The sequence below is a fragment of the Mustela nigripes genome, chromosome 13 (genome assembly GCF_022355385.1).
Source record: "Mustela nigripes isolate SB6536 chromosome 13, MUSNIG.SB6536, whole genome shotgun sequence".
Taxonomy (NCBI): Eukaryota; Metazoa; Chordata; class Mammalia; order Carnivora; family Mustelidae; genus Mustela; species Mustela nigripes.
This window is the reverse complement of record NC_081569.1, coordinates 71,487,453-71,512,857: the sequence shown is the minus strand read 5'-3', so window position 1 is coordinate 71,512,857 and position 25,405 is coordinate 71,487,453. Positions and strand designations below refer to the sequence as shown.

The following is a 25,405-nucleotide window of genomic DNA, read 5'->3' as shown; positions in this document are numbered from 1 at the left end:
ACATAAAATTCAGGTGTGGTCGAGGATGTGAAGAGACTGGAACACTTGTTCACTGTTGGAGGCAATGCACAATGCTGTAACCTGGAAAACAGTATAGAAGTTTTTCAAAAAGTATAAAATAGAACTACCATATAATCCAGTAATTCCACTTCTGAGTATTTATGAAAAAGAATTGAAATCAACACACAAGTGTTTATAGCACCTTTATTCATAATTGCCAAAACATGAAAGCAACCAAGACATCCTTCAGTAGAAGAAAGGGTAAGTAAACTATGGTACAGCCAGTCAAGGGAATCTTATTCAGTGTTGAAAAGAAATGAGCTATCGAGTCATGGAAAGACATGGAAAAAACTTATGTGCATATTTTCCTCTTTTTTTAAAAATATTTTATTTGTTTATTTAACAGAGAGAGCAAGCACAAGCAGGGGGAGCAATAGGCAGAAGGAAGGGAGAAGCAGGCTCCCTGCTGAGCAGAGAACCCGACCTGGGACTCCATCTCAGGACTCTGAGATCATGAGCTGAGCTGAAGGCAGATGGCTAATCCACTGAGCTACCCAGGAGCCCTACATGCATACTTCAAAGAGAAATAAGCTAATCTGAAAAGGCTACATTATATTTGACACCCAAAATATGACATTCTAGAAGAAGAAAACTATGGAGACAGTAAAAAGACCAGTGGTTGCTAGGAATTAGAGGCAGGAACAGAAGAACATCTTTAAGTAAAGGAAAGTTGAACTGGTGAGCAAAAATCAAAAAGCTCTGTAATGCACAATATTTGGGGAAAATGTTTTATGTCCTCTTCTCAATTCCTCAAAGACCAAAATCCCATTTTCTGCTGGGTTTAGAAGATGCTCATTGTTTCTTATAGGGTCGTGGATGCATAGCTGTTCTGTGACTTGAAAAATTGCCTCACTAGGTCCACATATTTTACTTCCCTCCACCTCAATACCTTCAACATATGCAAACACATGCACGCACCCACCCATGCACCAATGTGGGCAACAACATCTTCCTCAGTTGCCCAAAATCATGTGGTGCTTCTTTCCACTGACCCTTTCCAGAGGGCACAGCACACACTGAGGTGCTTTCCCAGTAGGCCCAGATGTCCTCTTATCTAGCCTTTCCTGCAAGTGTGCCCCTATCTATAAAGAGCCTATTTTCTAAAAGTGGTTGATGTCACTGTCTGCTGATAGCTTCTTTCTTGTTTCTCTTTGTTTTTGCTGCTTTCTGCCCTTTGGAGTATCTGCACTATCTTTTTAAAACCGTTTTAGAGAAATCGAGAGATAAATGGTATTATTAATCTATAATTTTTTTTCCATAGAGATTTTAAGTACTCTCAACACACACCACAGGTCTCAAATTTATGACTTTGAGATCCAGAGTCCCAGCACTACCCACAGAGCCAGTCAGGCACCCCTAATCTACAATGTTTATCTAAAAGTCAGAGAAAAATTTCTATTGTATGCCCTCTTTAATTGTTTAAAGTACATTTTCATATGCTTTTATATTTATAGAGGTATGAATAAAAGGTTATATTTTAAACCAATTACTAAAAAAATTAACTTAAACCAAGAATATATGACTAATATATAAGGAAATGTATTAATATTCTGATCATAGCTCATTCATAAAATCTACTGATAAGGGGATTATTAAATTTAATAATTTAATTACTAAATTAAAGGTCATAGGGTGCCTAGGTGATTCAGTAGTTTGGTTAAGTAACTGGCTCTTGGTTTCTGCTCAAGGCATGATCAGTTCATGAGATCAAGTTCCATGTCAGGCTCCATGCTTTTTGAGGAATCTGCTTGAGATTCTCTCTCCCTCCCTTTCTGTCCCTCCCACTGATGACTCTTACCCCATAATCAGAACGACAGACCTGAGAGGTGAGGATTGCTGTTCAGGGGGAGCTGTAGACCTTCACCGGGATACTGGACATACCAGAAAAGAGTAAGGGACCCTGATGCTGAATAAGTGCAGTTCACAGTCAGGGAAGTCTCTTCTAAGAGGGTCACTTGGCCTTCTGTCTGAGTCACTGAGTCCCCACGGGTTTGTTCTGAGGAAAAAGAAAGGAGGTCTATGTCACCTTGGGCACAAAACTCATAGATAAATAATAGTTAAAGGTTTTGCTAACATCACAGAAGGAAGAATCCAAATTGTAAGAGGAATGGTACTTACCAAGCATTAAGAGTACCACTGTCACGAAGCCTGGAGAACACTTCATCTCTGAAGCATCACCTAAATAATATTCTTCATTCTTACCTTGGAGAAGGTTGGAGTGACAGAAATGATCAGTGGATGCCCACATTTAACACAGGAAATGTAACTGTGGTAGGAAGCTGCACCCCCTGGTGGACAGGGACTGAAATGCGTGCATGTTGCCCAGAATCCTCCCCAAGTCAGCCATCTGTTTCATCCCTGACCTCAGGAGGCACATGTCAGTCTTCAGGTGACTCTGGGAAGTCTGAACAACAGCAATTACGTCTGCTTTGTTCTTAAGATACTGCCTGATGTGGAAGTTCTTTCACACAGCATCCCAGGGCATTTCTGTGGCTGGGAGGGTAACAAAACTTCTTAAAGCATCTTACTACAGTACTTCATATTCTCATATGTCCATGTAGACCAGCCCAAAACCCACTGACTGCCAGAAATGGGGTTCAAGTTGCATATGGAAAAAGTAAGAGGAAGCCAAGTCATTAGTGACTGATTCTGTGTTTTGGGCACTTTACCCCAATATTTAGAATGTAGAACTGTGACTGTCATTTTTTATGTACTCTTTAAATGTTTTCTAAATCAAACAAAAATAATGAACAAATGACCTTTAATTGAAATACTGTGTTGACTTATTCCTAAACTATTAGCAATTGCTAGAAATACCATTTTTTAATAAAAGTTTTCAGAAGTCACACTATTTGTTATTCAACCATTTTAATAGTCAAATATTACTGATTTTCAGAATCATTAAAAAGTGAAAAATAGCAAATACAGACAGAAGAAACATCATACATGGAGTCATCAAATTCCTATAGAATCATCTGAAATTAAGTTTTCAATATTTTGTTGGCACCAACATCAGGTGACTAGTGTATATGTATTAAGCAAAAAATATCAATCCTACTCTTAACAGGTTTAGCCTTAAGGATGCTTTCTATTACCATCTATCTGTCACATTTCATTGCCAAACAATAATCAAATAATTTTTCCCACAAGTCAAGAAATCAGGACTATCAAGAAAAAGTTCTAGAAAGGAGCACATCTTCTATAAAGCTCTGTAAACATTTATCTCTAGACACATAGATGGAAGCTTAGCCCAAGCTATATCTTGGAGGCCACTCTCCAGAGATTCAGATCCAGGAGGTTCATGAGTCCAAAGCCAACATGGAAACACTTTCCCAAATGCAGAGAGAAGTAAGAAATTCTGGCCTGGATACTGTTTGGGTTCATGTGTCCCTTCGCTTCCCCTCCACCTTCCAAATCACATTGTCAGTCCTGACACAGAAGTATACTAGAAAGGAATTTGGGATAAACCACGGCAAAGTTGTATCCAGATTTGTAAAGGAAATCCCAGAAAGTTAGAATTATAATGGTTGAAAATAAACATGGGGCACCAGGGGGGCTCAGCTGGTAGAGCTTCAGGCTCTTGGTTATGACTAGGGTCATATCTCAGGATCAGAGCCCTGAATGGGCCTCTGTACTCATTCAGAATCTGCTTTCTCTCTCTGTGTCTCTCTCTTAGTCTCTATGACTCTATCATTCTCTCTTAAATAAATAAATAAATAAAATCTTTATTAAAAAAGAAAATAAACAATATAGCACATGGAAGCAGAAAGTCATTATCTGTAACTTTAGTTTTTTAAACAGTTCATTTTTTTTTTTATTTATCAGAGACACAGAGAGCACAAGCAGGGGGAGCAGGAGGCAGAGGGAGGAGCAGACTCCCTGCTGAGCAAGGACCTCATGCAGGACTCAGTCCTAACCCTGGGATGACGACATGAGCCAAAAGCCAACACTTGACTGAGCCACCCAGGCATCCCTATCCATAACTTTAGAAAAAAACATTCAGGCCAATGAAAACCAAAGGAGAAATATTTTGCACTCTGTGTCACACGAAGGACTTGCAAGTCATTGAGGAAAGATACTGCATAGTAAATATGGATACTTAATGGCTTTTCTTGGTGCATATATTACATTAAAATAAGCTGCACCAATTAGACAATTCTATATAATTTGACATTTGTATTTGTGAAGCACTCACTACATTCGAGATAATGAACATATGCATCACCCCAAAAGTTTCCTCATGTCCCTTGGCAACCCCTCTGTCAACCCTGGGGCGCCTGGGTGGCTCAGTGGGTTAAAGCCTCTGCCTATGGCTCCGGTCACGATCCCTGGGTCCAGGGATCAAGCCCCGCATAGGACTCTCTGCTCAGTGGGGAACGTTCTTCCCCCTCTCTCTCTGCGTGGCTCTCTGCCTACTTTTCATCTCCGTCAGTCAAATAAATAAATTAATCTTTTTTTAAAAAAGGATTTGTTTCTTTCTGTTGCTGTGTACTACCTAATCATGTGCCTATAAAACAGTTTGTCTGTTCACCTGTTGCTGGCCATATAGAATAGTCCCAGCGGATTATTACAAACAAAACTGCTATGAACATTTGCATATAAGATTTTTTTATAGATCTATCCTTTCCTTACTCCTGGGCCCATATCTGGGAGTAGAATGGCTGGATCGCATGGCATATGTACATTTGACCTTCTTAAACCAATTTGTTCTAGTAGTTTCTTTCATTGTGTTTTGTAGATTCTCTTGCATTTTCTGCACAAATATGCTTTCTGGTAGTAGAGAGAAGGTCACTTCTTCCCTTCCAAACTGCTTTTGTTTCTTCTACTTGCCTTATTACATTGGCTTGAACCTCTACTTCAATATTAAATACAAGTGGTGAAGCCAAAACTTTCCCCTTATTTCTGAAACTAATGGGAAAGCAATTAAGCTTTCACCATCAAGTGTGACATTTGATGTAGACTTTTTGTTAAGCCCTCTTTTAAGGTGAGGAAATTCCCTTCAATTTTGTGTAATTTGCTGGGAGTTTTAATCAGGGATAGATCTGAATTTTGTCAAATGCTTTTTCTGTACCTATTAAGATTATCCTCCTGGGGAACCTGGGTGGCTCAGTTGGTTAAGTGACTGCCTTCAGCTTAGGTAAGTATCCCGGAGTCCCGGGATCAAGTCCGGCATCAGGTTCCCAGGTCCATGGGGATTCTGCTTTTCCCTGTGACCTTCTCTGCTCTCATGCTCTCTCTCACTCTCTCTCTCTCTCTCAAGTAAATAAATAAAATCTTTTTAAAAAAGATTATCCTCATAAATTGCTTATTTGCTATTTGTCAATCTCTCTGGGTTTATTATTGATAAATTGTCACAACAAAATACTAATAATATACTAATAATAAATTTACTCCTAATAATAAATTTACAATAATAAATTTACAAATAATGAAACAAAGCTCAAAAGTATCAAGAAAGTTCATGGCAAAGCTAATAGATTACAACACAGAGCTGGGATAGCAAAAGCCTGTCACTTCCTTTTGACAGTATAGATTGTCAAATTTCAGAGAAAGATAGTGGGTAGCAAAAGACTTCTTCCTAAGCCTTTGAAATATTTTATGGGAGTCTTTCACAGGCTCTTTATTTATGCAACTGGAACTACTAAAAAAATTCAATAATTGCAAGTTTGGATTTTTACCAAATGAGGAAAGAAAGAATGGATACTCAGACTGCTATCCAGGAGCTGACCAGTGGGTAGTGGCTTCACCATTCATCCAGACCAATTATTCATACATGAAACAAGCAACGCACTGTAGCTAGAGTGACAAACTCCTCTAGGATTTTCTGATTCACCAATATATTAGAGCTCCATTCACGACTCATGATCACTCTGTTTTTCTGTTCCCTGAAACTTGTTTGTGATACTGCAGTCTAGAGCATAGTTTTTCCAAATAACCAATATAAACGTGTATAATTTTTTAAATAGAATTACCTTATGACCCAACAATCCACTTCTGATATATACTCAAAAATTGAAAGAATTTGGATATTTCTGTAAATATTGAGATGTTTTTGAATTCGTTTCTACCAAAAAGTGGAAGCAACCCAAAAGTCCATCAACAGATAGACATGGATAAATAAAATGGTGTATTACATACACAGGAATATTGTTCAACTTTAAAAAGTAAAGAAATTTAACACACGATGCAAGTGGATGCATCATGGGGACAGTACGTCAAACGAAATTTTGGAAAATGACCAATACTGCATAATTCCACTTCTATGAGAGCTAAAGAGCTTCAGTTCAAGGAAGGAGAATGCAGAATAGTAGTTCTGAAGGAGTGGAGGAATGGCATAAAGGGGAGTTATTGTTTAATGAGTACAAATATTCAGTTTTTCAAGTTGCCAGGATTCTAGAAATGAAAGTTGCTGCTGATTGAACAACAATGTAAGTGTATTTCATAACCCGGAACTATACACTCAAAATATTCTCAAATGGTAAAAATGAATGTGAAAATGGTCAGATTCTCTAATTAAAGAAACTTGAGGAGATACTTAAGATTTTTACTCTACAAATCTACCTTCCAAACAAATATAAGAGGGTGTTTGATGCAAGACCCATTATCAACTATCTATTACCAGAGTGGTATTTTCTTAGAGTGAATTTCTCAATCTAAGCCTGCCCCTGTGCCATTTCCTGTCTGGGATGGCAATTGCCCCCCTTGGACCCTACTGCAGGGAGATGCATCAATAAGAGCCCTGGGATTTCTGTATACCTCCCTCCATCATGCCTCTCACTGTGGGCTCCCACAGTGCACAGAAATACACTGCAGAGTCCTCCAGCTGTGAAGCTGAGATGACAAGTTGGATGAAATTTCTTGTCTTCTGAAAATTCAGTGAGTAGCGACCTTCAGTGGCATTTTGCTGGTTGTAAGAATCCTGATGAATAAGGAGAATCATTGCCCCACTGCTGGGCTGCTTGTACCACAAGAGACTATAACGTGGTTCATTGGTGGAATATGTGCATTCCAGAGTGACAGTCCCCTTCTCCTACACTAACATTGCTGGCTGGGCTTGAGTTATCTTCTGGGAAATACTGGATCCCGAAGGGAAAAAAAAAACACAGAATCAGAGACTTCTGGAATAGGTGATGTGGCACAAAGAACTTCTGTTTTACACACTGTCATCCCTTCTTCCCAAGGTATGCACAAGATCCTGCCTAACTCTCTGGATTTTAAGTCATAGAGGAGACACATTCCCACAGGGACCATCCTTACCTAGCCACACAGAAGCCATGACCACCTTGAGAAGGTTGGAGAGCACCATGTTTGAGTTCTCCCACTAGAAGGAAAATGTCTTCTTCCCCTTCAACTTCAGGGCTCAGCACTGTGAGAAGAACCTGACTGGGTGAGGGAAGGATTGCTGGTTTTGTGCTGCTGTGGCCCAGAACAGGAAACAGGGGTTTCCTGGTATAGCAAGTTGTGTGAGTCCTGTCATAATTCTCTGTGTTCTAGCTGAGAGACTCACTACCCCAAATCCATTTGCATTAGGCAACTTTTTCTTATTTAAATTCAGTTAGGGGCGCCTGGGTGGCTCAGTGGGTTAAGCCGCTGCCTTCGGCTCAGGTCATGATCTCAGGGTCCTGGGATCGAGTCCCGCATCGGGCTCTCTGCTCAGCAGGGAGCCTGCTTCCTTCTCTCTCTCTCTCTGCCTGCCTCTCAGTGTACTTGTAATTTCTCTCTGTCAAATAAATAAATAAATAAAATCTTTAAAAAATAAAAAAATAAAAAAATAAATAAATAAATAAATTCAGTTAGCAACACATAGTACCTCACATAGTTTCAGATGTAGTGTTCAACAACTCATCAGTTGTGGACAGCACCCAGTGGGCATTAAGCAATTTTAACTAAAAACATTATAACTGAAAATAAACATGAGTAAAATTTATATTGAAATGAGGATTGTGGATCGATGGTTTAGCGAACTGTGATATATTTATTCATTGCATCTGTGATAATAGTGGGGGGATGGCACTTACTGAAAATATGACAGGTAGGGCTCACTTTGGCAGCACATATACCAAAATTAGAATGAAACAGAAAAATCAGCATGACCCTTGTGCAAGAATAACATGCAAATTCCTGAAGCATTCCATAATTTTTAAAAACTGCTTATAATTAATTATGTAAACAACATAAAATGAAAGAATGATGAAGAAAGGGTTGTAAGGGTCATGTATGTTCACACTGTGTGATTTATTTAAGGTAGAAGTAAATCACACTATGATAAGAAGACAAAGCGTTTAGACTAATCACTGTAGCTCTTTCAATGTACCTATTGTTATGCCAGTGGTCCTCCTCACTACTCATTATCTGTTAAGATGCCTATGTTGAAGCCTAAAGCAGAAAAATCTGATCATTCTCTGCTGAAGGGTTCAAGCTGTGGCCCTCAGACAATAGATCCACTCACCAAGGTCTCCTTCTCATAGTTTTATCTCCACAGCTCATCTCAGCATTGTTCAGAAAGTCCAGAATGGACACCAAATTTTGGTCATAAGCTATCAGTCCTTTGAATTTGTGTTTCCCTTACCTCAGCTGAACCACAGTAAGCTTCCAAGCATCATATGCTCAGCTCTGAGACCCAAGGTGACCACTCCATCTACTTGTATTGTTCCTTCTGCCCCAATACCCTCAACACACACATACACACGTGCTCACCCGTACACACACACATGTGTACCAACATGAGCAGTGTTGTATTCCTCAATTATCTAAAAATATGTGGTGCTCCTTTTCCCCAACCCCTTCTGGAGGGCACAGCACACACTGAGGTGCTTCTATACCAGGACTGAGTTTCTCCTTATTTAGTCTCTCATACAAGTTCACCCCATCCATATACAGCTCATTTTCTAAATTATTGATGGCACAGTCTGCTGATAGGTTCTTCCTGTTTTGCTTTCTGTTTTCAGCTTTCTGCCCTTTAGGATAGCTTTGCTAAAGTTAAAAGAGTATTAGAGGGGCTTAGGTGGCTAATTCAGTCAAGCTTCTAAGTTCAGTTCAGATCATGATCTCGGTGTCCTAGGATCCAGCCCCCTGTTGGGCTCACTGCTCAGTGGGAAGTGTGCTTCTCCCTCCCCTTCTCCCTTTGCTTGTGCTCATGCACGCTCTCCATCAAATAAAGAAATAGTTGATTTCAAAAAAAAGAGTATTAAAGAAATCAAGACATAAACATGTATTATTAACCAACCATTAGTATTTATTTATTTATTTATTTTCGATTTCAATTTTAAGTAATCTCTACCCAAAATGGACTCAAACTTACAACCCGGAGAACCAGAATTCCAGCTCAAACCAGAGTGATCCAGGCACTCGTAGTCTGCCATGTTTCTCAGAAGTCTTAGAAAACTCTTATTTTATATCCTTTGAATACTTTAAAGTACATATTTACATGCACTTATATTTACAGAGGTTTAAATATAAAATATTCATTTTAAACTAATTAAATAAAAATTAACTAACCAAGAATATTTAACAAATATGTAAAGGAATATATTAATATTCTGATCATAGCTCATTTGTAAACTCTGCAAATAAGGAGAGAGTAATTAAAGAAGATTGAAATAATACTGGCAAAGTCTTGCACTGCAAAATAGACATTGCTTTTTCTATTATTTTTTGTACATCTTCACTCTCTCCCATACATTTTCCCAATCCCATGATTTGTGGCTCTCTCTGAGAAGTTGCAAAACAAGAGTTAGAGAAATCAATAAGATTTCTCTCCCAGTGTCACCTCTCTATCTATATCTTTAGGAAACCTCAGTGCAAGAGCATTTTTTCTCACCATATTTCCGGGGCACTGAAAGCTATCTCCCTTGAGTTCTTACTGTCAGAAATTCAACTGATCTATTTAATTGCCCAAGACGTAAACCACTTCCTCCATTCTGTTTCTGCCCCCAAGCCTTCAAGTCAAGTATCATCCTGAGTCTATCACCTGATTTACTAGAAAAAAAAGCAGGGCAGAGGTTTCTGGCCTCTCTTTTCCTTGGTCAGGTACATGCGTTCCTCCTCATTTATTCCCTTCCCTTCTTTCTCTACTAAAACCTAGTTTGGGGCTGATCATCTCCATCACCTCTCCTGCTATACTCTGTCAGGAAGACATTAGGCATCACCACCCTTTCAGGCACACCGTGTGTCTCTAAATGTATCATAGACACAGAAACACCTACCAGGGTGCCATGAACAACTTGTGGGGCTGGACATTCACTGCAAGGATGACCACAAGACCACTTCATTGTTTTGTGACTCTACCTTGAAATTAGTTACACTCTGGCTGAGGAACTCTTGGCATCAAACTGTTTTCAGTGTCACTAAGGAACACCTGGGGTTGGGGAATGTTATTCTGGCTCCTATGCTCTTGTTCTCTGTATGATTTTGTATCAACCAGACACTGAAGGACAAACAACCACAGACTGTGCTGGAACCAGAATGGATCAGGCAGAGACACTCAGCTTCCAGGCCCCTGTTCTGCTCAGAGTTTGTGTTCAGCTCTCTCTGCAGTCCCTGTCACTGTGTCACTCAGGGCACAGTAGTACACAGCTGAATCTGAGGCTTGCACTGAGCGTTTCTCTAAGTGAAAGGATTTCGATTTGCCGTCGTAGGTGGCTTCAAATCCTTTGTTGCTTCCTTTCTCCTTGTCCTTCAAGGCTTTCAGGAGGAGCTGTAGACTTTCTCCTGGATACTGGACATACCAGAAAAGGACAGGATACCCTGATGCTGAATAAGTACAATTTATATTCAGGAAAGCATTTTCTGAGAGGGTCACTTGGCCTTCTGTCTGAGTCACTGAGTCTCCACGGGTTTGTCCTGAGGAAAAAGAAAAGAGACCTGTGTCACCTCCGGTTCACCTTGAACTATAAATTATAGTTCAACTTTTTACTGATACAAAAGAAAAAGAATCCAAATTTTAAGAAGGATTTTACTTACCAAGCATTAAGAGTACCACAGTCACAAAGCCAGGAGAACACTTCATCTCTGGAGTGTCACCTTAATAATGTTCTTCATTCTTACCATCAAGCAAGTTTGGAGTGACAGAGAAATGATCAGTGGAAGCCCACATTTCACACAGGAAATGTGATTGTGGTAGGAAGCTGCACCCCCTGGTGGACAGGGGCTAAAATAGGTGCTTGTTGGCCAGAATTCTTACCCCAGACTATTCGTGCAGTTACTACTCCAGACCTCTTTACAAAATCCAGTTCCTTGTGAAGCATCATTAAATCAAGTAGCTGAACTAATGAGTATCTCTTGGATCTGTCAATTTACAAAAAATCATGTAGTTGGTGTCAGTGAATATGTTTTTAAGGTAGGTCACTGCTTCCAAAAACTATAAAGACAATGAGCTTTCTTAAGGTTCTAATTTTTCTTAACCCTTTTGTGTATCTCCTGCATTCTACTAGAAAGAAACAGCAAATACATTAATTATTTCATGTATTCAAGAAAATTTTTTTTAAATTGTCATCAAAACAAAGTCTCAGATTTAAAAAGACACTGGTAGAAGCTAAGAAAAAGTGTTTGAGCAGGTCATGATAAATATGGATTCCAAGATGGCCCTTATGTAAGCACTTCTCTAAAAACATAAAAACAAAACCAAGGAAAAGTTCAATTAATTCTATCTTGGTTGTAGATTATTGGGCACTAAATTTTGTAAAGAATCACTATGAATGAATGATTTGATGATCCATGAGAACAAGATGTAGCAAAGCCAGGACAGCTGCCTAGTGCAGCCAAATGATACCAACGAACACTTGCTACAATCCAGCAGAGACAACACTTCACACTGGGAATATACTGGATGCAACATTAAACCAAACACTAGTGGGGAGACTTTTCTAGGATGGCAGACAATGGGGCTTTCCATGCCTTTCTGGGAGTCAATGAGATCCCAAAAAATCTGAAAAGTTGGGATATGCTCTGAAATACTGTCCTAAGGAAACATTTGAGTATCTCCAAAGGGATCTAACACAGTTGCATTCCCTGCATGAGCTAAGAGTGTGGATGGGTAATAGTATTTTATTTTCTACATGGATTGAACCATTCTCCTTCCTGAAAGCCTCAACAATCACAAGATTCAAATATCAGGAGTGCCTGGGTAGCTCAGTCCGTTGAGTGTCTGCCTTCAACTCAGGTGCTGATCCTGAGGTCCGGCATCCTACTCCCTCTGACTGCCACTCCCATGCTTGTGCTCTCTCTCTCTGTCTAGTAAATAAATAAGTTTTTTTTTTTTAAGAGTCAAATATCAGTTGGATTTTGTGTTTAATGGCTATACCATTTCAAATACTCTCTAGAGGGTGGAGCAAAAGTCTCTCGGAAAGTTAGGTAAAGTTAGGACTCACATAGAAACTTCTCTTCTCCTATCACACCTGTGGAAAAATGGAAACAACAAATGCAATGTTAAACTGAAATGAGTTACTGTAGCAGTTACCCTTGAACTACTGTGGTCTGGTACAGCCTTAGCCTTTGTGGCCCTGTGTCTTCCCTTACAAAGTCCTAGGCTGTCTCACTTTGAACTGGTCACTGTAGCCCACATAACTCAGATGTCCCAAACCACACGAATTCCAGCCTTCCCAAACTATTGAACTAGATAGTAAAGCCTTGACATTCTTCTTTTCCTCACAGATACAGGCTGCTCTGTGGACACTCATTTCATCACCATTACATGACCTAAACCTTTGGTGTCCTGAACAAAATCCCAGAAAAAAACTGTCATTGAGAATTGTGAAATAACCTTTTGGTATCACTTGTTACTAATTCAGCAGATAAAGTAGAGGAAATGGATCCTTGGTTACATGCTTATCAAATAATATGACAACCTACATTCTTCACTGACAGAAATTGGAAAATTTACTCATATTAGAGATCTTAAACTGAGGTTCTCTGGAGAATCAGCAAAAGCAGACAACTGTACACATAATATCCTAGGAAAAAAAACATGTAACTGCATAATGGACAGCTCCATCTAAGATGATTAGAAAAGAATTCTCACCACTATGCTTTTTTTTGTTGTTGTTGACTGTTTCCTTTGCTGTGCAGAAGTTCTCTATCTTAATGAAGTCCCAAAAACCAATGATTTGTATTTGTACAGAACAGAACCCAGGGCTTCTGTAGGATAGTAAAACAACATGGACTTTACAAATCACCACACAACCTCCAATAGGAATCTGTCCATGAGCAGAAGACATGAACAGACATTTCTCCAAAGAAGACATACAAATGGCTAACAGATACATGGAAAAAATGTTTGACATCATTAGCCATCAGGGAAATTCAAATCAAAACCACACTGAGATACCATCTTACATCAGTTAGAATGGCAAAAATTGATAAGGCAAGAAACAACAAATTCTGGAGAGGTTGTGAAGAAGGGAAACCCTCTCACACTGTTTGTGGGAAGGCAAGTTGGTACAGCCACTTTGGAAAACAGTGTGGAGGTTCCTCAAAAAAGTTAAAAATAGAGCTACCCTATGACCCAGCATTTGCACTACTGGGTATTTACCCCCAAAGATACAGATGTAGTGAAAAGAAGGGTCATGTGCACTGCAATCTTAATAGCAGCAATATCCACAAGCCAAAATATGGAAGGAACTGAGATGACCTTCAACAGATGAATGGATAAAGAAGATGTGGTCCATATATACACGATGGAATATCACTCAGTCATCAGAAAGGATCGATACCCACCATTTCCATTGACATGGATGGAACTTGAGGGGATTATGCTAAATGAAATAAGTCAAACAGAGAAAGACAATTATCATATGATTTCACTCATATGTGGAGTATAAGGAATAGCGGGGGGACATTAGGAGGAGGAAGGGAAAAATAAAGGGGGGGGGAATCAGAGAGGGAGATGAACCATGAGAGACTTGGACACTTGGAAACAAACGGAGGGTTTCAGATGGGAGGAGAATAGCCCAGTGATGGACATTTAGGAGGGCAGGACTGCATGGAACACTGGACGTTATACGCAAACAATAAATCATGGAATGATACATCAAAAACTAATGATCCACTCTACGGTCACTAACATAACATAATAAAATAAAATAAAATGGAATCTGTCCCTGAGCAACTGGAGTTAGTTGTCTGCAAACCCCCACAAATGGTCCATGGTACACAAAACACTCAGTCTCTCACCCATACATCATCCCACCCAGTGACCTCCCAACAGTGCACACAGGGCGGTAACAACAGTGAGCTTTTGGAGCTAGTGAGGGGACTAGTGAGCTTGTGCAGAAGGCTGCCCCACTCTGCCAGACTGGGAGAAATCACATAAATGCAGTCAGCACCATCCTAGAGAAAGCAAACAAAAGGGAGACTCTCAGCACCCAGGCTTCACAGGATCAAGAGAAGGCCTTAAAGTCTGTATTTCCTTGTTCCAGCACGTAGGAAACAAATAGACCAAACATGATAAAGGTTTAAACCTGAATGTGTCTGGATCGAGACTCAGTGCACACTCAGGCTAAAACACTTGTTTTCTTCCCCTGCATCAATTCTCACCTCAGTATGATCAAGCATTCAAACCTCTAAGAACTGCACCCTCTCTCTTGTTTCTAACTGGACTTAAGAGGAAACAAATGAATATAGAAGCATGCTTCCTTCTGACTCCATTATCGGGCTTGGAGGAAAGGCACCCGCCAGGAGTCATCTTCCTTCTACTGCACAGGACCTGGCAGTATAAGGAGGGAAAGAATCAAGCCCATTGATGTGTTGGGCTACAGTTTTATCCTCCTTTGGTCAGATGTGATAAGCTGAATCTAATTTGATGCATTTCCCAATAAGAAAAAGCCAGTGAGCAAATAACGCACAACTGTAACTCCGCTAAGAGAAACCACTCTCACCAGGAAAATTGCCAATTATAGCCATCCTTAGTGAGGAAGACCTGGGGGAACACTGTAAGGAGTCTACCCTTGAGCAGAGGTGGGTGAATGAGAGAATTAAGTATTTACACAACTTCATTAGCTCCATTGATGTCTCTACAACACTAGAGAAATAACTTTTTTAAAAAAGAAGGTTGTGATTAACAATGTTTAATTTCATGAAATGTGAATATATGCAGAGGGAGGTTGGTAACATGTCATTTCTACATTAGCCTTTACTCCAAATGCCTTTGTGCCATCTACTAATAATTGTAAGGGGGATGAGCCTTGCCTGGTTGGCTCAACTGGTTAAGCCTCTGCATTCTGCTCAGGTCATGATCCCAGGGTCCTGGGATTGAGTCCCACCTGAGGTTCCTTGTTTGGCAGGGAATCTGCTTCTCCATTGCCTACTCCTCCCCCCTGCTTGGGCTCTCTCTCTCTGACAAATAAATAAATAAAATCTTTAGGGGTGCCTGGGTGGCTCACTGGGTTAAAGCCTCTGTCTTCAGCTTGGGTCATGATCTCAGGGTCCTGGGATGGAGCCCCGCATCAGGCTCTCTGCTCAGCGGGGAGCCTGCTTCCACCTCTCTCTCTCTGCCTGCCTCTCTGCCTACTTGTGCTCTCTCTTTCTCTGTCAAATAAATAAATAAAATCTTTAAAAAATTAGTAAGGTGGCTGATACATACATAAAAATATTTTCCAATATATCTCAGAGAGAAAAGTTTTCATTATAATGGTAACAAAAAATTACAAGTCCAGGAAAAATGGAATTATCGTCAAACCACTGAGCGCTATTAAGAAAGAGACATATAGGGGCTCCTGGGTGGCTCAGTGGGTTAAGACTCTGCCTTCAGAGACCAAGTTCACCTACCAAGGACTGCGGTTTCAATACCAAGGAGAGCAGCAGAATTCCAGAGGAGGAGAAAGCCAAGCACGGAACTCATGGCTTTTTTCCTGTGATTTTTTTTAGTCTTGCAGTTAATTTAATTTTTTCTTTTTCATTTTTTTTTTTCTTTTCTTTTTTTTTTTTTTTTTCTCGCCTTCGGGTAAAATTTTTTTTTTTTTTAACTGTTACCTTTTTCTTTTTTAACGATTTTTTACTAGTTTATCTAATATATATATATATATATTTTTTTTTTACATTTTTCTTAGGTGTTTTCTTTTTTTAAAATTCTTTTCTTTTCTTTTCTTTTTTTTTTTTTTTCTTTTTTCTCTCTTCCTTTTTGAACCTCTTTTTATCCCCTTTCTCCCCACTCACGATTTTGGATCTCTTCTAATTTGGTTAAAGCATATTTTCCTGGGGTTGTTGCCACCCTTTTAGTATTTTACTTGCCCCTTCATTTACTCTTATCTGGACAAAATGACAAGACGTAAAAATTCAACACAAAAAAAAGAACAAGAGGCAGTACCGAAGGCTAGGGACCTAATCAATACAGACATCGGTAATATGTCAGATCTAGAGTTCAGAATGACAATTCTCAAGGTTCTAGCCGGGCTCGAAAAAGGCATGGAAGATATTAGAGAAACCCTCTCGAGAGATATAAAAGCCCTTTCTGGAGAAATAAAAGAACTAAAATCTAACCAAGTTGAAATCAAAAAAGCTATTAATGAGGTGCAATCAAAAATGGAGGCTCTCACTGCTAGGATAAATGAGGCAGAAGAAAGAATTAGTGATATAGAAGACCAAATGACAGAGAATAAAGAAGCTGATCAAAAGAGGGACAAACAGCTACTGGACCACGAGGGGAGAATTCGAGAGATAAGTGACACCATAAGACGAAACAACATTAGAATAATTGGGATTCCAGAAGAAGAAGAAAGTGAGAGGGGAGCAGAAGGTATCCTGGAGAGAATTATTGGGGAGAATTTCCCCAATATGGCAAAGGGAACGAGCATCAAAATTCAGGAGGTTCAGAGAATGCCCCTCAAAATCAATAAGAATAGGCCCACACCCCGTCACCTAATAGTAAAATTTACAAGTCTCAATGACAAAGAGAAAATCCTGAAAGCAGCCCGGGAAAAGAAGTCTGTAACATACAATGGTAAAAATATTAGATTGGCAGCTGACTTATCCACAGAGACCTGGCAGGCCAGAAAGAGCTGGCATGATATTTTCAGAGCACTAAACGAGAAAAACATGCAGCCAAGAATACTATATCCAGCTAGGCTATCATTGAAAATAGAAGGAGAGATTAAAAGCTTCCAGGACAAACAACAACTGAAAGAATTTGCAAAGACTCTGCCTTCAGCTCAGGTCATGATCTCAGGGTCTTGGGATCAAGCCCCACATCAGGCTCTCTGCTCAGCGGGGAGCCTGCTTCCCCCTGCCTTTTGGCCTATTTGTGATCTCTCTGTCAAATAAATAAAGTCATCTTTAAAACCCAGATTTCAAAATAAAACAGTACTAACTGCCTTCAAGAATCCATTAAGCAACAGTCATCTAACAAAATGCTCTAACTCTGTCCAGGTCATCATGAACTTACTCTTCCTCTTATAAGCTTTTAATGTCTAATATGTTAGCTTCCACTTGTGGATAAACAACAGCACAAAAGCTATCCTTGCAAGTCTGTGTCAGAGGACAGGGACTGCCCCAGTCCCAGGTTTGAGTGCAGGCAGCAGGTGACTGGAAAGCAATCCCCCGCTCCATCCCACTCTCTATCACTGAAATTTTTATATTGTCATCTTAATTGAGGGAAGAATCCACATTTTGTCTGTTGGTGTTGTCAATTCTATGGAAATTGCAAGGTCACTGGTGAAACCAGCTTAAAGAAGCAGAGTCTGAGATCAGAGGCATTGGAAATATGTAATCTTTGGCTTCCGTGTCCCTTTTAGAGTTTTTCTCCATAGCAGGCAAATAAGGGTGGTAGATTGGGAGAAAGGGAAGGTTTTCCATTTTCTTTGCTTAAGAGAGTAAATCATGATTCCTTCATGATATTTATTTATTTATTTATTTATAATGAGGAAGGGCAGGAGCAGGGAGAAGAGACAGAATCTTTTTTTAAAAATTGTGTTATGTTAATCACCATACAGTCCATGATTATTTCATTGAATATTGCCTGGCTCATCGTCAAAAATTGTTGACCTCTAAAGGTTTTTTTCTAATACCTTCATGGATGCCCACCGTGAGGACAATGTTCTCCCTTAGCCTCTCAATTGCAGTGGTTACATTTTTATAACAATATATTAGTGATACTCTCATTTTCACAGCCACATGTGACCTAGTGGGTCTGAGGTTGACTCTAACCAACCCCAGGGCCTCTTCAGAAGCAGAGAGAGAGTCTTCAGGGTAAGATTCTCTCCGGGTTTTCTTTTCTTCTATGAGACCAAAGTTGGATCAAGGAGGATCTAAATCTACAGGAAAATGGAATAAAATGGAACTTTACTCACTGAGTATAATATTCACCATAGGCAGTGACATACGGTTGGCTCCATGGTAGATAAGCTTACTCATACATATGTAAAACAAAAATTACTTTCTCAAAGGACCTGATTGTTTTCCAGCTTCTAGCTCCCTCATTCAAGTTTAAGTCAGGTGTTCAAAATTCCCAGACAGAGATGGCTATATAATTTGTGGTCCACAATGACAAAGGAAAATCTGGGGCCCCATGTTCAAAAAGCAGAAAAAAATATTACATTCTGTAATAAAATATAAAGCTCTCTTAAAAGTGTTTATTTTATTGGAGCACCTGGGTGGCTCAGTCAGTTAAGCGTCTGCCTTGGGCTCAGGTCATGATCCCGGAGTGCTGGGATCAAGTCCCATGTCAGGCTCCCTGGCCAGTGGGGAGTCGGCTTCTCCCTCTGTCTCTGCTCCTTCTCTCTCCCTCTGTTTCTCAAATAAATAAATAGAAGCTATAAAAATTAAAAAAAAAAAGTAAAAATCCTTTTACTTATAAAACACAATAGAACTTCAATGGTACATAAGTAAAGATATAAATTTACAAATTGCAGGGCCCCTGAGTGACTCAGTGGGTTAAAGCCTCTGCCTTCAGCTCAGGTCATGATCTCAGGGTCCTGGGATCGAGCCCCCCATCGGGCTCTCTGTTCAGCAGGGAGACTGCTTCCCCAACCCCTCTCTCTCTGCCTGCATCTCTGCCTACTTGTGATCTCTGTCTGTCAAATAAAATAAATAAATAAATCTTAAAAATAAATAAATTTACAAATTGAAAAAAACTGTTAGAAAATTACATTTAAAAATTTTGTATAATACAATAAATAATACTTTAGTAGCATAATATCTTAATAATATTTTCTGGCTGGCTTTCCTACAAATTAATTTTGTAGGAAAATTATGTGGCTACCAAAATTAATACTTTTAGTAACTTCATTTCAATCAATATAATTGAAAGCAATGTCAGTTGCTGTAGATAAATACAATGCTGCAAACAGAATTTTTGATCACTTTTAATTTTGAGAAGTGTATTTCTGTTGGTGCAACCGATATTGCAGATTTTAAAGGATATTTTATATGCTATGACAAAATTAGAATAAGTATCTGATAAATTAGTTGAAATATAAATAAAGTAAATCTAGAGCTGATGTCTCTAGTGGAATAATTGTTCTAAATTATTTAATATCATACCAATCAGTTTCATCTAAATCTGAATTTAATATTAAATGTAAATTTAGGGGTATCTGGGTGGTTCAGAGGTTTAAGCCTCTGCCTTCCACTCAGGTCATAGGACCGGCATCCTGGGATCGAGCCCCCCATCAGGCTCTTTGCTCAGTGGGGAGCCTGCTTCTGCATCTCTCTCTGCCTGCCCTCTGCCTACTTGTGATCTCCCTCTGCATGTGTCAAATAAAAAAATAAAATCTTAAAAAATTTCAAATGTAAATTTATACAGCAACACTTTATTGTTTTCTCTGACATTTTCTATAACTTTTGGAGGGTGTATAGGAAACTAAAAAGCAGCTTCATGACTTGTATATAATTCAGAATGCTTGTTTATGCATCTTATTATGCCTTAAGTGACGAGACAAATTAATTTCAGATTACCCTCTGTGTTAAAAATGGTATTCTTTTCCACCAAAGCTATTACCTTTACCTTAAATTTCTATCTCTAAGTCTACCGATACATGCTTTCCAACATTGCAGTAATTTTTTAAAACTAGAGTTTCTAAACATTTTAAGAACTAATATCCCTCCAGGGGCACCTGGGTGGTTCAGTGAGTTAAAGCCTTTGCCTTCCGCTAGAGTCATGATCCCGCATCCGGCTCTCTGCAAGGCGGGGAGTCCGCTTCCCTTCCTCTCTCTCTGCCTGCCTCTCTGTCTAATTGTGATCTTTGTCTGTCAAATAAATAGATAAAAATTTGGAAAAAAAAATAGCTAATATCCCTCCAATGTGTTTTATGCAATGTCAACATACACACTTTTATTTTGTAGTACTTTATTGTCAAAGTTTAGTGTCATCCGCTTTGGACCCCAGAAGAGCCCCAGATGGTCCAAGCATGCTGTGTGAGACCGCGGTGCAAGGCTTCCTGGTGGGGCTGCAGGCACAGCTGCAGTTTGGGTGCAGGCTACAGATCACGGGGGAGCACGGTGCCTGTGCCGCACACAGGTAGGTGGCTGAGTCTTCCAGTCGGGAGGCCCTAATGTGGAGGGTGCTGGACCGTTCCTTAATATTCACTGTGCAGTTTAACCTCCCACTCTGCTGCATCCCGGAAAATACGTAAAACAGCCTGGTGAGACTACCGCCCCCGGGGTGCTGTCGGAACCACTGCACACTGCGCGCAGTTTGGGAAAAATTGCACTTCAGAGTAGAGTCGGCTCCCTCCTGGAAGCTCAGGACTGAAGAGCTCTGCTCCACCGTCACCCCTCTCACCACTGCGTGGAAAGAAGAAAACAAACACAAATAATATCACTGGAGAGTCACCGACCCAGTTTTCAAACCTGCAAAAAAAATCCCAGGAAACACCACTGAGGATGTAGAACTCTCTGGGAGCTCGGTGTCAGCTCCCCACTTCTGGCTGTGGACCACTCCCCAGCCCCATCTGGAACGCCCCCACTCACAGCAAACCTGGAGCCACAGGAGTCCCAGCAGAGCTCCCCCGTGTCTCCTCATGATTCCTTGTGTAGTTGCTGAGTTTCTGATGCCCCTACAAGCAGAGTGTAGAGTCTTGAATCAGAGAAATTGGGTCTTACCCTCAATCCCTTCCAACAGAACCACTGAGCAACAATCACACCTCAGCCCTGTCATTCACAGAACTCCAGACTCCACCCACAGTGGCCCTGGACAGTACAGAGTAAACTCTCCAAAATGGTGCTTGCCTGCAGTGCAGGGAGGTAAGAGTAATATTTCCAATTTAGGAAGATATAAGGTTTTATTTTTTTCCTTAAAACACTTTATGTAAGAAATGTGTGTGTTAGTATGTGAGGAAAAGTGAGTAATATTTTCTAGAGTCACTGAGGAAAGGGAGTTACACAGAACCTTGAAGCATCATAGCAAAGAGTGATTCCATTCCCCAAATTACATAGTTTGATAGACAATGTGAGATTTCAGTTATATAAAAATACTGATGGGGCACCTGCGTGTTTCAGCAGGTGGAGCATCTGCCTTTGGCTCAGGTCATGATCCTGGGGTCCTGGGAGGGGGCAGGGTGGGCTCCCTGCTCAGCAGGGAATTTGGCTCTCCCTCTACCTCTCCTCTTGTTCATTCTCTCTCTCTCTCATAAATAAATAAAATATTTAAAATAAAAAATAAAAACAATGATAAAGGAAAACTATCTGATAGCATGCATTGTATATTGTAGAAGTAAATACAGCTTCTTGAAATCAAGAGAGTTCTAGAAACCAAGACCTTCACCATCTGCATAGAAAATGATTCCAACCAGAAGTTGGTTGGTGAAAAATAGGATGTCTGCATAATGCTGTCTCTGATTTAATTTCCACATCTCCATCTCTCGTGTGCAACTGGTGGATACCCTGCTAACCCACACAGCTGAGTCTGACCAGGCCACAGTTGCTGGTCACAGTCAACACTGTCCTCTCCCTTTCCTTCTCTTTTTGTTCCTTTTGTTTTTTTCCATTTTTCTTCTCTTCATTCTTGTTCCTTCCATTCTCAACCAAGATATATGAAACGGTAGAATAGCAAGAGTATTGAGATAATTTCTCAATTATCAGTGGGTTTGGGGTATTTTATTTATAACAATTAAAAAATTGAAAACAGACAATGGGACACTTTCTGTTGAACTTATACTCAAGTGCCCAGAAATATTCCTATTCCCATACCTCTGCTCAGAGAATCATCCTCACAGTGGATGTATAGAGATACAGATTCCAACTTTTTGAAGTTGATATGGAATGACAGAACTGAAAACCTAAGATGAACTTCACACAAACAGGGTTGCCCCTCCCCCCCCCTTTTGCTATCTATAATTTGATTGGCTCACATATTTTCTGTTCTCTCCTAACTGTTCAACTCTCTCTTACAAAGGGCCTGGAGGGGGGTGGGTGGGGGTGGATCTTCATTTCTTGTAAAGCCTAGAGTGCTCCCTAGTGGACTAAAACAAACGAAGACCAATTGAAACCAAGTGACTCAGCACAGAAGTCCAGCCCCGTGTAATCATTCCATGCTTCTTGATGAGACATATGATCAGAAAATAAAGTAACTGTTTATACTGGATGGGGAGTAAAATTGAACCAAATCCTACTTTTAAAATGGAATTTAATGGAAATCAATATCATAAAAATAATTTGGCAATTCTCATCTTGTGCTATTTGATTTCTTTTACATAGTTCAAAATAAATCCATAAACATTTGCTGAAGTTTTACCATAAATGAGGTAATTCACCAAGTGTTAAGAATATGTAAAAGGGTTGAGACAGTAGTTTACAGTCTAGTGGGGAAGACAAAAATATACATAACTATAGTAGAGTCAAAAAGTAGGACCATAAGAAGAGTATGAATTAAAAGCTTTATGATCTAGGGGAGGGAGAAATATTTTATGTGTGGGGTGGTTGGACAAAATTTTATGAAAAAGGTGATCATTCTCTATTTTCCTCTTTTTTGATGAGAAGAATAGAGGACAACATAAACTTTTATGATAGCTTATTACTTGTTATTAATAATAACATTAACAGGAATTCTTGAGTGTATTTAAAGGAATAAAATATTACATAAAGCCAAAAAGCCCCTTTGCCTTCCAATCTAAATTTTTACCTTTCCATTATTCAATTTGGAGTTGATGCCTCCAGGTGTTTTGCTGTAGATCATACACATACCACAAACATATGAATCCACAGAAAATATATAGTGTAGTTTTATTTACAGTGTTTTAATACAAAATGATACATACTGTGCATACCTTTCTGTAACTTGCTTTATAAACTCAATAATAAATCTTGTAGGTCTTATTATGTTAACACACACATATCTTTCTGTTGCATTGTATTCCATATTATGAATATACAACCATTTATACATCCCTTCTTCTATTAATGAAATGTTAAGGTGCTGATTTTTTTTAATCTATGAAACACCACACAAAAATAAACCCTTCTGAGCATTCTTCTTTATTCACATGTGCACATGTTTCTCTAAGAGCTGAGACTAGGAAAAAGTGAAGGAATGATTCATGAGACTAGTTGGTGAAAATTATTCCAGGCAGAGGGAAGGTCAGAAGCATTAAGCAGGGAGTCAGTGACCATACACTGCCTCCTTCCCCATCCTGTTCAAGGGTCAGCTATGTTGACAAGGGTCAACACATCAAAGTGTTAGGATGTGTAATTTATATTAAAACTTTGTCAACACAGGCAATAAAATATCATGTGTGCCACTTAAATTAAGCTTCAACTCTTCAACTCTTCAACTCTTGTCCTAGACAAGAAAGCAAATGTCAGGAGTGATTAGCTCACATTCTAATAGACTGCCATGGCGTTGGTGGTATAGTGGTGAGCATAGCTGCCTTCTAATAGACTGCCATGACACAAGAAACTACAATTCACCTATCCACATCTTGATCAATTCCTGAAACATTACTAAATAACAGAGCATACCATATGTTCGGTTTTTGTTAGTAAAAGTAGTGGCATATTACATAGCAAAATGAATGCTAGCATAGGTTTTTATTTTGTTTTGTTTTGTTTTGTTTTTAAGAAATCTTTACACCCAACATGGGGTTTGAAATCAAGAGCCAATAGTTTACCGTCTAGTGGGGAAGACAAAAATATACATACAACCCCAAGATCAAAAGTCACATACTCCACTGACTGAGCCAGTCAGGTGTCCAACATGGGTCTTTAAATAAATGTATCTAAGATATGGGTTTTGGCCAAAATATTTTAGAGACACACTCTACTCTTGCATCAAAAGAATCTAAAAATCTAGGGTAGTCTGTACCTTGAAACATTATGAAATGGAATTAAAGTTTTCACTCTTAACCAGATCTTGTTTCCACCCAGTGGTGGATACAGCTGAATGCTGTATATATCACAAAGCAATTTTGATATATTCATTTAATAGGATACTCCATAGTAGAAAGTAATAAATGAATGATACGCACAAGAACATAAGTGAATCATGCTTAACGAAAGAAACCATGGACAAAAATGTACCTACTATATGATTCCATTGATTTTAAGTTATAGAACAGTTAAAATAAATCTACAGTGATAACAATAAGAACCGTCATTGTCTTCAGGAAGGGAGTAACTGGAAAGGAACACATGAAACCTTGCTCAAGTGTTTGAAGTATTCTGCCCTCAGATCACTTTAAAATTATTGTTTGCCCTGGGGCGCTGAGCTGGTTCCGTCAATGGAGCTGTTAGCTCTAGGATTGTGGGTTTGGCCTGGATGTAGAGATTATTTAAAAATAAAATCTTCAAAAAAAATATCTTTGCTTTTCTATCCCATTTTTTTGTGTTTTTGTTTTTTAAAAATTTTATTTATTTGTCAGAGAGAGAGAGAGCATAAGCAGGGTGAGTAGCAGGCAGGGGGAGAAGCAGACTCTCCGCTGAGCAGGGAGCCTGATGTGGGACTTTTCCCAGGACACTGAGATCCCAAGACCTGAGCTGAATGAAGGCAGACGCTTAACCACCTGAGCCACACAGGTGTTCTCTCCATCCCATTTTAAAGACAGAAAAGGTCAGAAATGAGGGAGAAATTAAGGGAATTACATGCAATAAGATGACTTGGAATTATAATCTCCAGACACATTATCATTACTGAATAAATGCTCATTTGTCTTTAAAGTTAAAACAAAATTTGCTGGGGCACCTGGGCAGCTCAATCACCTGAGTGTCTGACTCTTGGTTTCAGCTATGGTTGTGATCTCAGGGTGGTGAGGTCCAGCCCCACGCTGGGACCCCGCACTCATGTTGGAGTCTGCTTGAGATTCTTCCCCTCTTCTTTTGTGCACTGCCCCCTGCTCATGCTCTCTCTCAAAAATCTTTTTTTCAGGGGCGCCTGGGTGGCTCAGTGGGTTAAAGCCTCTGCCTTCAGCTCGGGTCATGATCCCAG

General features: G+C 39.5%; 1 non-coding gene and 2 gene segments (V, D, J or C); 1 reads left to right on the top strand and 2 right to left on the bottom strand.

The window, feature by feature from the left end:
* On the bottom strand, positions 1-7,406 carry LOC131999776 (T cell receptor alpha variable 9-2-like). The segment is given in 3 exon segments: positions 1-81; positions 1,880-2,056; positions 7,318-7,406. Coding segments are annotated over 3 exon segments (258 nt in total).
* A 689-nt stretch (positions 7,407-8,095) lies between these two features.
* Positions 8,096-8,201, top strand: LOC132000435 (U6 spliceosomal RNA). The gene has a single exon (XR_009399307.1). It is a non-coding gene; the product is annotated as a U6 spliceosomal RNA (small nuclear RNA).
* Positions 8,202-10,567: 2,366 nt separating this feature from the next.
* Positions 10,568-11,113, bottom strand: LOC131999372 (T cell receptor alpha variable 9-2-like). The segment is given in 2 exon segments: positions 10,568-10,902; positions 11,023-11,113. Coding segments are annotated over 2 exon segments (381 nt in total).
* Between the last annotated feature and the right edge of the window lie 14,292 nt (positions 11,114-25,405).